We start from the raw sequence: 14,223 nt of genomic DNA on the forward strand, positions 1-14,223 counted from the left end.
CGCGGGGCCTGGAACCCCTCTGCTCCGTTCCAGCCTATGTAGTTTCCCCACTTGTTTGGGCTCCTTTGGAGAACACCCCCACCACGGCCACAAGGCCGTATATGTGTGGGTCTCAGTTGTGGCTGGATCTGCCCACTGGTCCAGTTCTCTGAACGTTCTTTAGAGGTTACAAGCTTCTTTTTAGGGCCCCTGAGGCCCTCTGGGGAACGTTGTGGCTAAGTCCTAAGCTAGGACTTTGGCCAAAACGCTTTTCTTTTAAGCAAGGTCTGCCCCGTGGGCAGCTTGTTAAAGATGTAAATTCTCCTCCTCCCAGGTCAGAGCCTTCCAGGCCCTGGGCTGTCTCTGTCCAGCTCTTTAGGTGATTTCTGCTCACTCTTGGGAAGTGCTCTAGTATGCTGTTACTGGTCAACAGTGTAGAGGGGGCACTCTCCTTCTAGGATTTTGGAAGCAGAAGGAACCTCAGTTGGAGGCCATGGTCCCAAAACATTCACACCAGTCGCTAATTTTACTGTTTAGGAGTTTCAGCTCAGGGAAGTGCTGTAACTTTCCCACAAGCCACGTTACCAATGGACTCAAAAGCAGGGCTACTGACTTATTTTTCTAGAACATCTCATTGTATGCTGTTCCTTCCTTTGCATTATGTTGATTAAGAGCATTCTCAAGTGCTGGCTCTTCCATCCATCTTCTCTTGCCCCCCGAAATAGCAGCTTTCGTCAGTGGCCTTTGTTACCTCCATGCATAACTGCTAAACTCTGGCATATTTGGAAATTTGCATACATACAACAGAATAGAAGGATTGGAGACCCTAAGATGTCTTTTGGTGTGCGTACTTACAGTGAACACCGCTCATATATTTTCATGTTCATTTAGCAAACATTTATTGGAACTTGCTATTTGCTCTGTGTTGGCATGGTAAATATTTTTCCAGATAAAGTAATAATTGTATCTTTCTGAAGAGCCTGCAAGATTCTTAATCAGTGAACATGGTAAAAGTGTTTCTAAGTGACTTGGAGTTCGTTTTTTCTGATTGTGTAGTCTGGTGGTGTCAAGTGCCCTCCACCAAAGAGCTTTTTTTCTCACAACTGATAGAGACCAGTGCTGGGCCCCAGGGTGCCTGCAAAGTCCGGGTTCAAAGGCTGACAGGATGGTAGATTTGGAGTTTAGTACTTTACTAAATGAAGAGCCCCCACCGTTTAATTGCGTATCCAGAGGCAGTAATGGGATTGTTGGGCTCGTCCAAGACACTTGTAGGAGTCCCGTGGTGATGGTGGTCTTCAGGAAAATGAATTGGCTTTTAAAGTTTGTGCTTTTTGCTTGTTCTTTCCAGCACTGACCATTTGTTCTCCGGTTATGATCCATTTGTTTGGTGAATATGTTTTGGTGGGCCCGTTTTAGTTGAGAGCAGAAGTACACTAAGCTGTCTCTGATTTTCTGAAATCTTGGTTGCCTTTGGAAATGAACATGTAAGACTTGCCTTTTCCACCCACTTAGCTGTTTTCACTTTGAACACCATTCCATTATTTGAGTATTGAACAATCTGGCACTTTATAATTGTCTTAAACCATGAGTATGTATTGTTTTAAAGTTACTGCTCGTTTTAAACATACTTTTTTCCTAAATGTCAGCCATGGAAAGCTGATGAAACTTGGTTTCATTTATTTAGGCATGTAAGTTTTGGTCACACTTTTAAGCAGTGCTTGTTTCTTGCGCTCTAGGAAGGATTCGGGCATATCTTTTCTTTTGATCAGACATTCTGTGAGACAGTACCCAGATGTTACACATTTGAGTAGATAGTCTTGGCAACATATGCTTTATTGCACTGCCTTTAAAAAAAAACTTCATAATTTTAAAGAAATGTAAGAATCACAAAATATGCTTTCTAAATAATCTTTATAAGATTAAAATTTTTTCTCTTTAAAATCAGAAACATGAAATTCGGCTGGAAAAAGTTAAATATTTGATCAGACCATATGAAATTGTTAATATTTGTCAGCTTTTGAGCCACAAAAGTGACACTTTTGGGGTCAATCTAATAGACTTCAGAATTAACCATTGGTAGCTGATAACCCTAAATGGTCAGCGCTGACCGTCACTCCAGTTCATTCTTGCCCACAGCTTTCACAGAGTGCCTGCATCTTAGATGTTACTTTTGTTCCAGCTGTTGCCTCTCACTTCCTAAGAAGGGCTTTCTGCCTCCCAGAGCTGTGGCTGCCCCATTCTTCAGCCGTGAAGAGAGCCTTTGTTTATTGGAAGTCTGTGGCCGGGCTCCAGCAAGTGCGAGGAGCCTGTGGTTGCCAGATGCTTCAGGTCTCCTTGGCATGAGCAGACACTCAACCCAGTAGAGTACCTCTCCCTTCTGCCACTAGAATGAACCTAGACACTCATTTCTATCTTGAAAGGGTGTAACTTATCCCCGGTATACGTGCAAGAGCTCCAAAAGCTCTTTATTAAAGTGTGTGCATCATAAAGAGGTGAGAGCTGTGATCCAGCTCCTGACTTGTAGTAGTAGCCTCCTTGACCTCTGGAAAATAAAACAGAACAACTCAAGTACAGGTTTTGAGGTAGTGGTGGTTTTGCTTTTGCTTAAGAAACTTCACTTGTCAAAGGCTTATCTCGTCTCCCTTCGCTGTGCTGTGAAGCAAATCATTGTCAAGATCCTTTTCGTAGTGAGTTACAGAGGGTTTTTTCTTTTCTCCATTCTCAAAGAAGATATAAATAAATGTAAGCATGGTTCTTATTAAAAAGAAATGTGAAAATGCTTCCCACTTTATTCTGCTGCCTTACATGGTCAAGTACTCTGGAACACTTAGATTTGCATCCAGTGGTGGATTTAGAGAATGTCCTGTGTATTTGAAGGCATAGTTGGATGGCAGTGCCCTCTTGTGGGAAAAGAGCACATTGCTTATTTCATGCTTGCTTAAATCTTAGCAAGAATTTTAAAATTTCTCTGAAAACTCTGTGTACAAGCTTATGTTGCAGAAAATACTTTTTCCACTAGAACCTGTTATTGGTATTTACTTCTAATCTCTTCCATGATTTCAAAGTAAAAAAGCAGGGAGGGTGGTGGAGGTGGTCAGGTGTGAAGTAGTTCCTAGGGGGGAGAAATTGTCTGGTAAGAGTTAGAAAATGGGTGTTTTTTGAGCAGCTAACGGCAGATATTTTTAAAGAAATTAGCATAAACAGCTCCAAATCAAGTTTTTAAAGTCTGTTCCTTATAAAAGCCCTTTTCAGCAGTGTAAAGCCCTCAAGGAGAGGTTCTCTAGACTGAGTGGGAGTAAACATCCCTTAGGGTACTTGAGTCTTATCAAGTGATGAAGTGTAAATCACATCACATTTTTGCAGTAAAGTTTCATGGTGCCTGGGTGTCCACAGAGCAGCATCTGAGTCCTGGCTCTGCTCAGCCACCGTGAACTTGGGCAAGGAACTTCACTTCCTCACCCCCAGTGGCAATGTTAGTAACTTTGTTCCAAGGTTGTGAGGGTTAACTAGGAGAAAGTGTGTGCCTGGAACATAAGTAAGTTTTCCTAAAATGGTAGCAAGAATGATGCTGCTTATCAGATTTTGCTCTTGCTGTAAAAAAAAAAAAAAAAAAGTTAAAATTTTTTCTGCAATTATTTCCCATTTAGTGTTTGTTAAATTGGTGCTAATGGAATTAATGGGGTCCTGGGATTTAGATGCAGCTGTGCCTGAAGCCCAAATCATGAACCAAAATGGACATTTTACTGGAGAGGGCTCACCCTGTGAATTTTCAAAAGGACATTCCCATTTTAGTGTAAGGAATTCGATGTAATACGTTCTGTGATCTACTGTCATTTAAGGAAATAAATGCATTTATGTTAAGCAGAACTTTCCTAAACATATTGTTTATGTTTTAGGCATACGCAGTTTAATTTTAAAATATATATTTAACAATCATCTTTAATAAAACTGACTTGTTGGTATGTTGAAACTTATTTCATTGGTTTTAAGAGTTTAAAATGTCTTCATTTTTAAATGCTATACTATATAAACATATAATAATAAATATAATGTAACAGTAACAAATATATTGTATATTTGTGTATGAAACACAGGCTTATCCAAACCAGTAGCCTACTGACCCCTGAGAGGAGGGCTGGGGAGTAGTACCCGCCAGCCCTGGGCTCTCCAGGAACCCAGCCTCTGGAGCCCAACTATTTAGTTTCCCTGTCAGGTTGTAGGAGATGGAGACTGTCACATCAAGCTTTTGGTTGTAACTTCTTTTCGTAACTGAAATTCTGAGTTTTTTTCTCTTTCTCTATCAATTTGCAACCTTCCAAAGGCTTTGGGGGTCTGCCTTCATAAACATGACAGTGTTGGCAGGCTCTGGCTGTGATTCGGACAAGATGAGAAGGAATGGAGGAGGTGATTACTCTAGCTGTGCTCTAGCCCAGCAGTGCTCTAGGCTGTGGCCACCTTTCAGCACAGAGCTCTGCTGACAGCGTCTGTCCTCCTCCCCTGTCCGCCAAGCTCGCCCACCCCAGGTCTCTGTGCAGCGTCTCTATGAGATTGAAAAGATTACAAGAAAGTGTTCTGTTTGGGTGTGTAGGTTTGACTGCATTTCTCAGTTCTCAGGGCAGTTGTTTAAAAATTCAGCTTTAAAGATTCATTGGTGGAAAGCCAGTAAGGATTAATGAGAGTGTTGAATTAGAGAATATTTTTTAATGCAGTTTTGTTCCTCTGAGGTACATTCAGTAACAGAAACTAGGCCAACAAGTTATTGACAATTAGTGGTCCTTTGGGAATCTGCTTTAATGAATAGATAAGAATGATTTGTAATTAGCATAATAATTATATGCAAATGAATGCTTCTGAATTGCTCTAAAACACTTCTGAACTGTTTAAACAGCCCTCCTGAGATCTTGTTACTCTATTAATTTGTGTAGCAAATCTTTTTTTCATAGATCATGCAAAGATAAACTTCAGTCTAGCCCCTGTCCGAATTATTATGAATTCCAAGGTGGTAGGACCTGAATTAATGAGATTTACTTATACTACATTAATGGTACTCTATGGGAACCTGAAAGGGTGAGGAATCACTGGGGAGATGTGATTAAAAATAGGAAAGAAAACTGCTTATTTGAAAATAACTGTTGAAATGAGTTTCTTAAACAAGTTAGTAAATGGTTTCTCTTTACACCTCTGTTACTTGCAAAATTTAATGCAAACTTTTTTTTTTTTTTTTTTTTTTTTAATGGACTTCCCTTTTAGAGTCTAGCTTGAGTTTTCTCAGCTCCAGTTAGCTATGCACTGGGTCAATGGTGATGGGATCTGGGAACTCCTTTTTTCTAAGTGCCACAGTACTGGAAAATACAGGGCAGTGCTAATAAATGATGATGTTTGTTTATCTACATGTTTAATTCAGCTCTTTCCCCCATCCTGGTCTTTACTTTTAGGATGTGATTAGAAGAAATGAGCTTTGCTAAGTTGAGCAGCAATACCTGTGCATTTTAAACTTAATGATTATCTTTGAGCTATTTGAATAGACACCTAATTAATCATCTTGTGCTAAAGGAAGGCATTTTACAGCAGGCTGCAGGATCCTAATATCTCTCTCAAGTTTTTGTTTACCCTGTAGAATTGTTTCTCTTTGGGGAGAGCAGGTGTCAAGGAGTTGCGAATGCATGTGGATTGGGCACTCTTTTCCTTTCCTTAGTTTACTGTAACCTCACCTGTGGTAACCAGGCATGGTTCTTTAAGCAGTTTCTGGTATCTGGAGCTCATCTCAATTTTTCCACAAGCTGTTAAGAAGCTCTTACCAGCCTACCCCCATCACCTCCTCACTCCCCCATTTATAATCATGAGTTCAGTCTGGCTCTAGGACATTGGGTTGGCTCAGCACAGATTTTTTACTTGCATTTTGGGGGACAGCCACTATGCTAAAAGATTCATAAAACTAATTTTTTTTTTTTTTTTTTTTTTGCGGTATGCGGGCCTCTCACTGTTGTGGCCTCTCCCGTCGCGGAGCACAGGCTCCAGACGCGCAGGCTCAGCGGCCATGGCTCACGGGGCCCAGCCGCTCTGCGGCATGTGGGATCTTCCCGGACCGGGGCACGAACCTGTGTCCCGTGCATTGGCAGGTGGACTCTCAACCACTGAGCCACCAGGGAAGCCCCGTAAAACTAATATTCTTTGTCTTCAAAATGAATCTGGTTTCTGTTGAGAGTTTCTATTGAGAACTGTAGTGAGTAACAGATGTACACCCAAGAGGTAGCCCAACTTTTGTATTCCAGTGACAGAAAACAGTTATTTATAAGAATTTAATTAATGTATTCTGTGGCTCTAGCATGGAGTCTCAGTAATCCATTTATTTACCATATTTTATTTTATTTGTTCTCCAAAGGGTGTCTTGACTTGCCTTTTTTACAAATAAGAGTTTTCAATTAAATAGAGCTGTATTAACACTTATCTGAATCTACCTTATGCTGATACCATTGTGTTTTTCTGTTGTTCAGGCGCTAGCATTGGTGGAGCAAGCAGTGTCTGGGGACATTACACCTAACTTGATAATGATGGTTTTACTAAACCCTTCCTTATCCTGGCCAGGCCTCTGGGCATTATACAGACAATGAAAATTTGATCATAAAAAATTTTAAACACAGTGCACCTTAGCAATAAGATTTTTCTACTTTTAAACATGATTTTAAAACTCATTTTAAAAATACATTTCCTTGGCCTAGTGAATTTGCTTTCTTTTTTTTCCCAAGGATTACAGAAAGTGCATAGCAAATTCAGCCTTCAGAATACCCAGGAGCTGAAGACTCAAGTAGGCTACAGCTGTCTTCACCCACAGTATTCTAAAAGAACTAATGAGATGAGAAGTCTGCAGCTGGTGGCAAGCACAATAAACCATGAGCCAAGGGCTTCTCTTCATCAGAGCCTCCCCTTTCCCCACGGGATCCCAAAGGAGACAGAATACTAACAAAGCCAGCAGGCTGTCTCATTCCACACTATTGCTCATTTGCAGCTATAATTGGTAGCGGAGGTTGCATTCTGTATGCTGAAACTGTCATACATGAAGGAATATATTTGTTCATTGTGATACGGATATAAATCGGCCAGTTTTCATATACAGAAAGACCAAACTAGCTACCCAACAATAGAATTGTAGCAAAAAAGATACTGTTCAAAAAATTAAATGTTTGTTATAGAGATACAAAACTGAGGTTGTTAAAACCACACCTGCTTCCTGCTTTTTAATATCTTGCTACTTAATTCAACTGATTAAACATTTACGTATTCAAACTAACATTAAAAAGCACAAAAAAATTCCTAGGTTTTGACAAGATGCATTATCCTCATCTGTCAGGGTTAAGGTGCTGTTGTTAATAATTGGGTTTTGTTGCATTTTCAGTATATCCTTAATGTTTGCTGCTTTGTATTCAAGAGAAAAAAGCGGAGAGGGAAGACTGGGTTGAGATATATGTATATATGTGTATGTGTGATATTTTATACACACACACTCATGCCTTATAGGAAAATCCACTTTGGTATCTCTGGTGCTGCTGCTTCTTGGTGTTTTTGAAATGTGTTTTGCTTATCTGGCTTTTGTGGACACCCTTCTGCTGTCCTCCTGTGTGCTGGACTAGAATGAGCCCAGGACAGAGGGTAAGAAGGCTTGTGTTCAAGTCCTCAGGTAGGTGAGCCTTTGCCACCTTCTTGTTGGACTGTGGTTTCCTCATTTGTGAATTGAAGCGACTTGGGTGGTCTTCAAGGTGCAGTTCACCTCTATAATTTTGTGAATCCGTAGTTCAGAAAAGTTATTCAGTGAACAGCACTAATAATGAAGGCTCGGAAATAAACTTTCAGGATCAGTATATTAGGTCCAGAGTGGAGAACTTTTAAAGTGTTATTCCATGTTCTTCAGTTAATTAATCTATGTCAGATAGGCACTGAAAATCCCTTAAGGTGTCGCTGTGGTATGGAGCTGGGTGGGGTTAGGAAGGAGAAAGGAGTATTGTCCAAAAGTCCGTCTAATCCAACAGCTTACATTTTCACATTCACTGGTGCTGTAATCATGCTTAGACCCACCTCCTGGGGTGAGTCACCCCTTAATTAGTTTACCTCTACATGAAAATAATTTATGCTGGTACAATTTTTAGACCAAGCTCGCTTTTCTTAAATTAGTTCTGCCTTGGTTTATGTACTACCCTTATTGTATACTGTCAGCCCTACTGATACTTGTGTACACTTTGTTTTGTGGATTTTGCTTTTTCTTTCTCTTGGAGCTGGTGAGTTTAGCATCCTCAGAGATAGTTCTGCAGTCTCTATTTCGTCAGATTTGTCTTCCAGTTGTGGCATGTTTTATTGGCTTAGTGTTTTCCTTCTTAATGGTACATAAAATAATGGAGCATCCTGTAACTGGCAGCCTCTTAGATTCAGGAAATGTGGTGTTTACTATTCAACTCATGCCAGGCTCCATAATATCTTCAATTTTGTAAAAAACAAAAACTTGAGCATCATGCCCACAGTAAGGTCACACCCCAGTTAGTAAAAAAGACAAAAGGAAGTATTTTTCCTTCAAATGGGATGAACTGTTAAATGTTAAACATTGGTCAGACCTCTGGGCATTATACAGATAATTAAAATTTTATCATAAAAAAATTTAACACAGTGTTCTTTAGCAGTAAGATTTTTAAACATGATGTTAAAACTCATTTTAAAAATACATTTCCTTGGCTGGTGTCGGTTGGTTTCAATTCTTTCTATAACTCTCCTCTCCACTCTCTGTTGGCAGTCAACATGTAGCCCCCTGGGGTTTCGATTACCGTTTCTTTGTCTCTCTTGCTTTGCTCCCAGCTAGACTGATTTTCTAGGAGCCAGAACCAGGTGTTGGCTCTCCTTGTGTCCTTAGATCCCTTAGACTGCCTCTTAGCTTAGCATCCTGTGCACTGCATGGTGCATATGTAATGCACCTTTTCTGTGATGGCTGTTCAATAAATAGACCTTGAATCGAGGGAGATAATGTCAAAAGTGATTATTTGATATAATGTTAAATATTTTCAGTTTTGGAGGAAACTGAGCTTATCTCTGGGTTTCCAAGCCCCTGACCTAGAAGAAAATGTGTTATGGGGTTACAAGTATTTGTTAGTAGGACAGCTGATTTCTCACTGTGAATCCAGGTCTTGAGACCACCTGTACAGTTGATTCTTTTCTCAGTCAGCAGTGAAGTTGTTAATTTTTAGGGTGCGGTTCTAAATTGGAATTTAAGAATTCATGTTAGCTGACAGTAATTGAACTTTCTGCTGATGTGCCCAGACACAACAGCTAACTCCAGTTGTCTGACTCCTTGCAGTTGGCTCATCCCAGTTTGTCATTCCTGGACAGTGCTGACTGACCTCGTGCCTGTAGCTGCGCCATGTTGCGTATTTTAGCAGTAAGGCTCAGCATGGCCAGCCAAGTTTGCCTGTGTAATCGTCTTAACCCTCTGGGGGACCTTTTTGTAGCTTCTTAGAAGACAGCGGTTAGGAGTTCAAGGTCACACATTTGCCCAGTTAACTTTCTTTAAAGTTTTATTGTCTACCCGAACCTCACTCTTCTCCTTCCTCACGTAATTTATTTATAACTTTCTCTTTAGGAATTATGAACATGTCATATGCATTTACTGAATAACTGTCGAGTCTTGATTGGCTGCTTCTCGGCATGTTTTCTTTGATTTTGAAAGTTTGTATTATGCTTTGGCATGTGTTCAGTGCTTGCACTGCCCCTATCTCTAAAACAATGATTTTTTTTCATATTGACTTGTCTGGGCCTTTTTCTCAAAGTATGTGGTCCCTACATAAATGCTGTGAAGGACCCCTGGTTTAAAAATTCTGCTCAAGAAGAAAGGGTCTCTCCTTTTGTAGTATTTTCAACTGACCTCTGTTCACTGTTACTGTTACAACTCATTTCTTTTTTAAAATCTGGATGTTAGCTCTTCAAAAGTAGTTTTTTAATTTCTATCTGTAGATTGTGTGTATGTATGTATGTAATGACCAAAGAACTTTTGTAAAGCAGATAGGATTAAAAAGGTTTACTCCTTTCATGTTTTCCATTCTATCAGAAAGAGGATATTAAGGGAAACAGTATTTACACACCAAAACCTCCTATAAAACCTAGATTTTAGGGCTGTTCCCTATGGCATGATATAACTGAGTCCCATATGGAGTCGTAAAGCCCTCGCTCACCTCACTTGGCATTGCAGGCCTGACATGAGTGTAGTCCCTAAGGTTTGCCTGTGTACCCATGGCTCTCCACGAACAAGGCTTTGGAGTGGCTGGCCTCCTAACTGAGGCATCCACCACAGACCCAGCCGTGGCAGAGCTCAAGGGGATGCCACAGCATCCATGGTTCTGATCGGTGTTCCCAGTCATGGGGGTTGCTCTCCAGCAGGCATTAGAGTCCAGTGTCTTCATCTATGGGTGTTGTGAAAACTGGTATGGGTCGGCTTTATTTCTTGAGTGTGATTATATGTATATCAAAATACTGAAACTGTTGAAAAGTTTTGGAAGATTTCTTAGAGATAGCTATCCAGCAACCAGTCATGGTGGACTGTTAGTCAGGACTTTTATTACTTTTTATTATGTAGTTGTTTTGCTACAAGGTAAAAGCTTAAAGCAAAGAGAACCAAACTGAGAACTTAATATCGTATAGAAACATTTTCCTGCGTTTATGCAAAGCACAGTAAGCCCCGTCAGTTTCTGTCATGTGTTTAGTAGCTGCAGAGGGCTGTTCTGGCAAGGTTAAAGAATTTTCTCTGGTTTTCTTCTCTGCTTCTGACTTTGTTTTGCTTTGCAGGACTACAAAGCTGATGAAGACCCAGCGTTATTCCAGTCAGTCAAAACCAAGAGAGGCCCTTTGGGACCCAACTGGAAGGTACTGGATGCTGACCTTTCTGACAGGCAGAGTCTTGGCAACAGAACACTTGACAGGTCCTGAGTCTGGAAGAGCTGGTGACGTTTAAGTGAAAAACAGAAATGGCACAAAAATAGTTTTATTTGTGATAAGGACTCACAGCCAGTTGCAGTTGGCCAGCAAGTCTGTGCTGCATTAACAAACAGAACAGAGCCAGGCTGTCACTTTCAGCATAATGCTATTCTGATAACTCTTAAAAGAGACAAGTGATTTAGTCTTTGGGGATTGTAATGTTCTCTTTTGAGACTTGAAGCAGTACAAAAATCCATGTTAAGTGAAGGTTGATAGTTTAAATTTAGTCTTGGTAAAAACTGAACAAGTTCCCCTTCCCCGGTCTCATGTTCCTGGCCTTTTAATAGTTATATTTCGGAAAGCAGGGCACCAGAGAACAATTTTGATGGCAAGTAGTTGTTTTCTAATAAAAAGCACATCCTTACTTTATTCATGGAAGTAAGAAAAGCAATGTTAGGGTAATAATTTAAATTGCTATAGAAATATAATGGATTTTAAAGACATCCGCTAAACTAAATGACAGCCCCTTAGAGAAGGCTTAATGTGTTGATGGCAAGTTATTACAGCTAATTTGACAGGAGAAGAGGAGCATAAAAACCTAAACATGCCCAGAGCAGATTTTCCGCCAACAGGGTTTTACTTGGTAACCAATCTGTTTATGCTGAAGCCAGTCACAGGTCATCGATAAATGATGTCTAGGATTACTGTTACAGTAATCCCCTATCTGCAAGCAACAACTAAATACTGTTAGTTGTTGCTTGCAGATAGGGGATTACTGTAACAGCCCCACAAGAAGAACCCAGTGAGTGGTTCTCCATGGGTGTTGGACTATTTTGGACAGTCTTGCACATCAATTAAAATGAAGAATGAGTCTGACTTTCTTCTATAAGAAATGATTCATAATCATTTTCACATTTGTTCTCTGGATAGAGTTTGGTTCAAGATTCTCTCAGTTTAATGGCCATGACTAGAGACTTTTAATACCCAGAAAGTGATATATGTCACTTAAAAAAAAAAAATTAAGGAACAAGTTCAGTATGCATGTTCTAAATTTACTCTCATGGATTTAAAAAAAAAAATTCCCCACCCCTTTCAAGATTTCTCACTGTGAACTTTAGAACTCACCCTGAGTCAGAGGAGAAGCCTTTCTCTGAGATTTAACACTGGCCTTAAAAGAGAGTGCTGTGCTAGAGCAGACAGGTGTCTGCTTCTAAGGTTGCCATATCTTCTCAAAGGTCTTCTGGCCCCAATAAGTACCAGCTCTTTAGCTGATGATAGTTTTCAGGGAATAGAGGGCCATGAAATTGAGACTTGGAGGTGGATTAAATGTTGAATTTTCTTCAAATTGTCAATTTTTCAGGTATAAACTTGAAAAGGTGATGCTATATTATGTGGTGGGCTATTGTGTCTGGGTGCACATCTTTCCTGTAGGACCACCTAACCAGTTTTATAACAGGCAGCAAGGGTAGTTTGACACTATGACTTTTACCTGATTTCCAACCTTTAGGAACTTGGAATATGAGTTTTACTGCTTTTTTATTTATGATTTTTACCTTTTTAACTAACATTGCTTTGTCTTTTATTATCCATTAATGGTTACTTAAAATTCTAGAATAGGTTTCGTTTTTAGAAATTGTGAAATTTTGCATTTTTTCAGGTTGCAGTATGGCAAATTATTGCCCCCATTTTTGTGTGTGTGTGTGTGTGTGTGTGTGTGCGTGCGTGTGTGGTGAGGGGGTTAAACAATAGCTTATTTCTCAGGGAGAGCGCTGGCTGGTAGTGATACCATTCTACCTATTTGCCTGTCGGTTGTTGACTTGAGCCAAAAGATGGTAGGTGCAGCTACTCTCATAAGTTGGGTTACTGTTTAACTGAATTTCAGTGAGTTACTGTGATCTCAGAAATAACTCAGGGAGTCAAGCGTTAAGTCAGAGGAGAAGTCTTCCTCTGAGATTTAACACTGGCCTTAAAAGCATCGCTTACTGCTGAGATAGAAACTAAAGAGTAAGAAGGATTGACTAGCTGATGATACAACATACAGAAAAACAGGAACCTGTGGACTGACTTGCTCTTATCAGCATCTCCTGCAGCTGTTCAGCAGGCCCTATTTGCCTGGCACCAAAGGGAGCACCAGGGAAGGATAATAGTTGAAGGTTTCTATACTTCTGAAATATGAGAATAGGGAAGAAATACATGGTACTTAAGGCAAAAAGGAAGAAGAAACCCTGTTCTGGACCCACTCACCCAGGATCGTATAGAAGAATGCTCCAGTCCAAGTGCTGCCTGGTGGTTCCTCTGCCGCTCCAGAGGCCCTCCATACCCCTCAGCGGAGACTCACCTTACCAGCACACATTCCAAAGGGTAGCCACAGCTAAGTGCACACCCCGTGATTGCTTTGAAACTTTCCCTTACTTATCCCACAGTGATATTTTCCTTCTGAATCATTGCAGTATTTAATGCTTGTCTGCACCAGAATGGATGAGGGAAAAGAAGCTTTTTTTTGGTGCCAGGCATTAGACAAGGTTGTATTTAATCTTCACAACCTTCCTGTGGGGTAAATACAGCTGCTTCACTTTATAGATTAGAAACTTGGCCGGAGAAATATGGATAATAGTTACAGGAGAAGCGTCTGCCATTTCTGTAGCACCTGATTCAGTGCTAGTCACAGAGATGTGTAAGGCATGGAGACATAGCAGATTCTGGCTCTTAATCCAGAGATCCCGGCTCACCAGTCTGCACCGTTTTGCCCTCCTACATCATGGCAGTTGTGTGGCTCTCTTATTCATGGTATTTTCCAGAATTTGATTCTTCTCTTAATACCTGTCATACGTTTCCAGTGGTCAGGGAATCTGTTTGGTGACAGTGGCACTAAGGGAGATCCATTAAAAACCCATCGTGACTCTATCACAAGTTGTGACTTAAATAACTTAACCCTAACTCTGAACCTCGGTTTCCACACCTCTAAAATGGGAATGATATTAGTAACTGCCTCAGGTGGTTTGTGTGAGGGCTGAATAATGAATGTTATAATCCCAGCAGAGAGGAAGTGCACAATAAGTGGTAGCTTTTATCATTGTTGTCATGCTTTTTGTCTTTGGAAATAAAAATCCTCTATCATCTCCTGGGGTTAATGAGGTCAGTGAATATGCTACCCTATTTACGACACAGTTATTCCTTTTCTTTGTCTAGTGTCCAGGGTTCCCTTGGTTCTGGTGTCTGGGGATTGCCGAACATGTCCTGGTTCACCTGTCCTTACCCCTCGTGGTTATGAGTGCTTAATGAGTGCTTGACTCGGGTCAG

The 14,223-nt window shown here is 40.5% G+C and overlaps 1 protein-coding gene across 3 annotated transcripts in view; it reads left to right on the top strand.

Annotated features, from left to right (window-relative positions):
- The window catches only part of PITPNB (phosphatidylinositol transfer protein beta), a 62,062-nt gene that overhangs the window by 29,584 nt on the left and 18,255 nt on the right, over positions 1 to 14,223 (top strand). For all 3 annotated transcript variants that reach the window (XR_004345349.1, XM_032602454.1, XM_032602455.1), the window contains exon 8: positions 10,795 to 10,872. Coding sequence is in view for 2 of the 3 variants with exons in the window: in XM_032602454.1 (XP_032458345.1) it covers positions 10,795 to 10,872 (78 nt within the window). In the remaining variant the exon portion in view is untranslated. The remainder of the gene's footprint in view (positions 1 to 10,794; positions 10,873 to 14,223) is intronic.

The sequence above is a fragment of the Phocoena sinus genome, chromosome 14 (genome assembly GCF_008692025.1).
Source record: "Phocoena sinus isolate mPhoSin1 chromosome 14, mPhoSin1.pri, whole genome shotgun sequence".
In the NCBI taxonomy this organism is placed as follows: Eukaryota; Metazoa; Chordata; class Mammalia; order Artiodactyla; family Phocoenidae; genus Phocoena; species Phocoena sinus.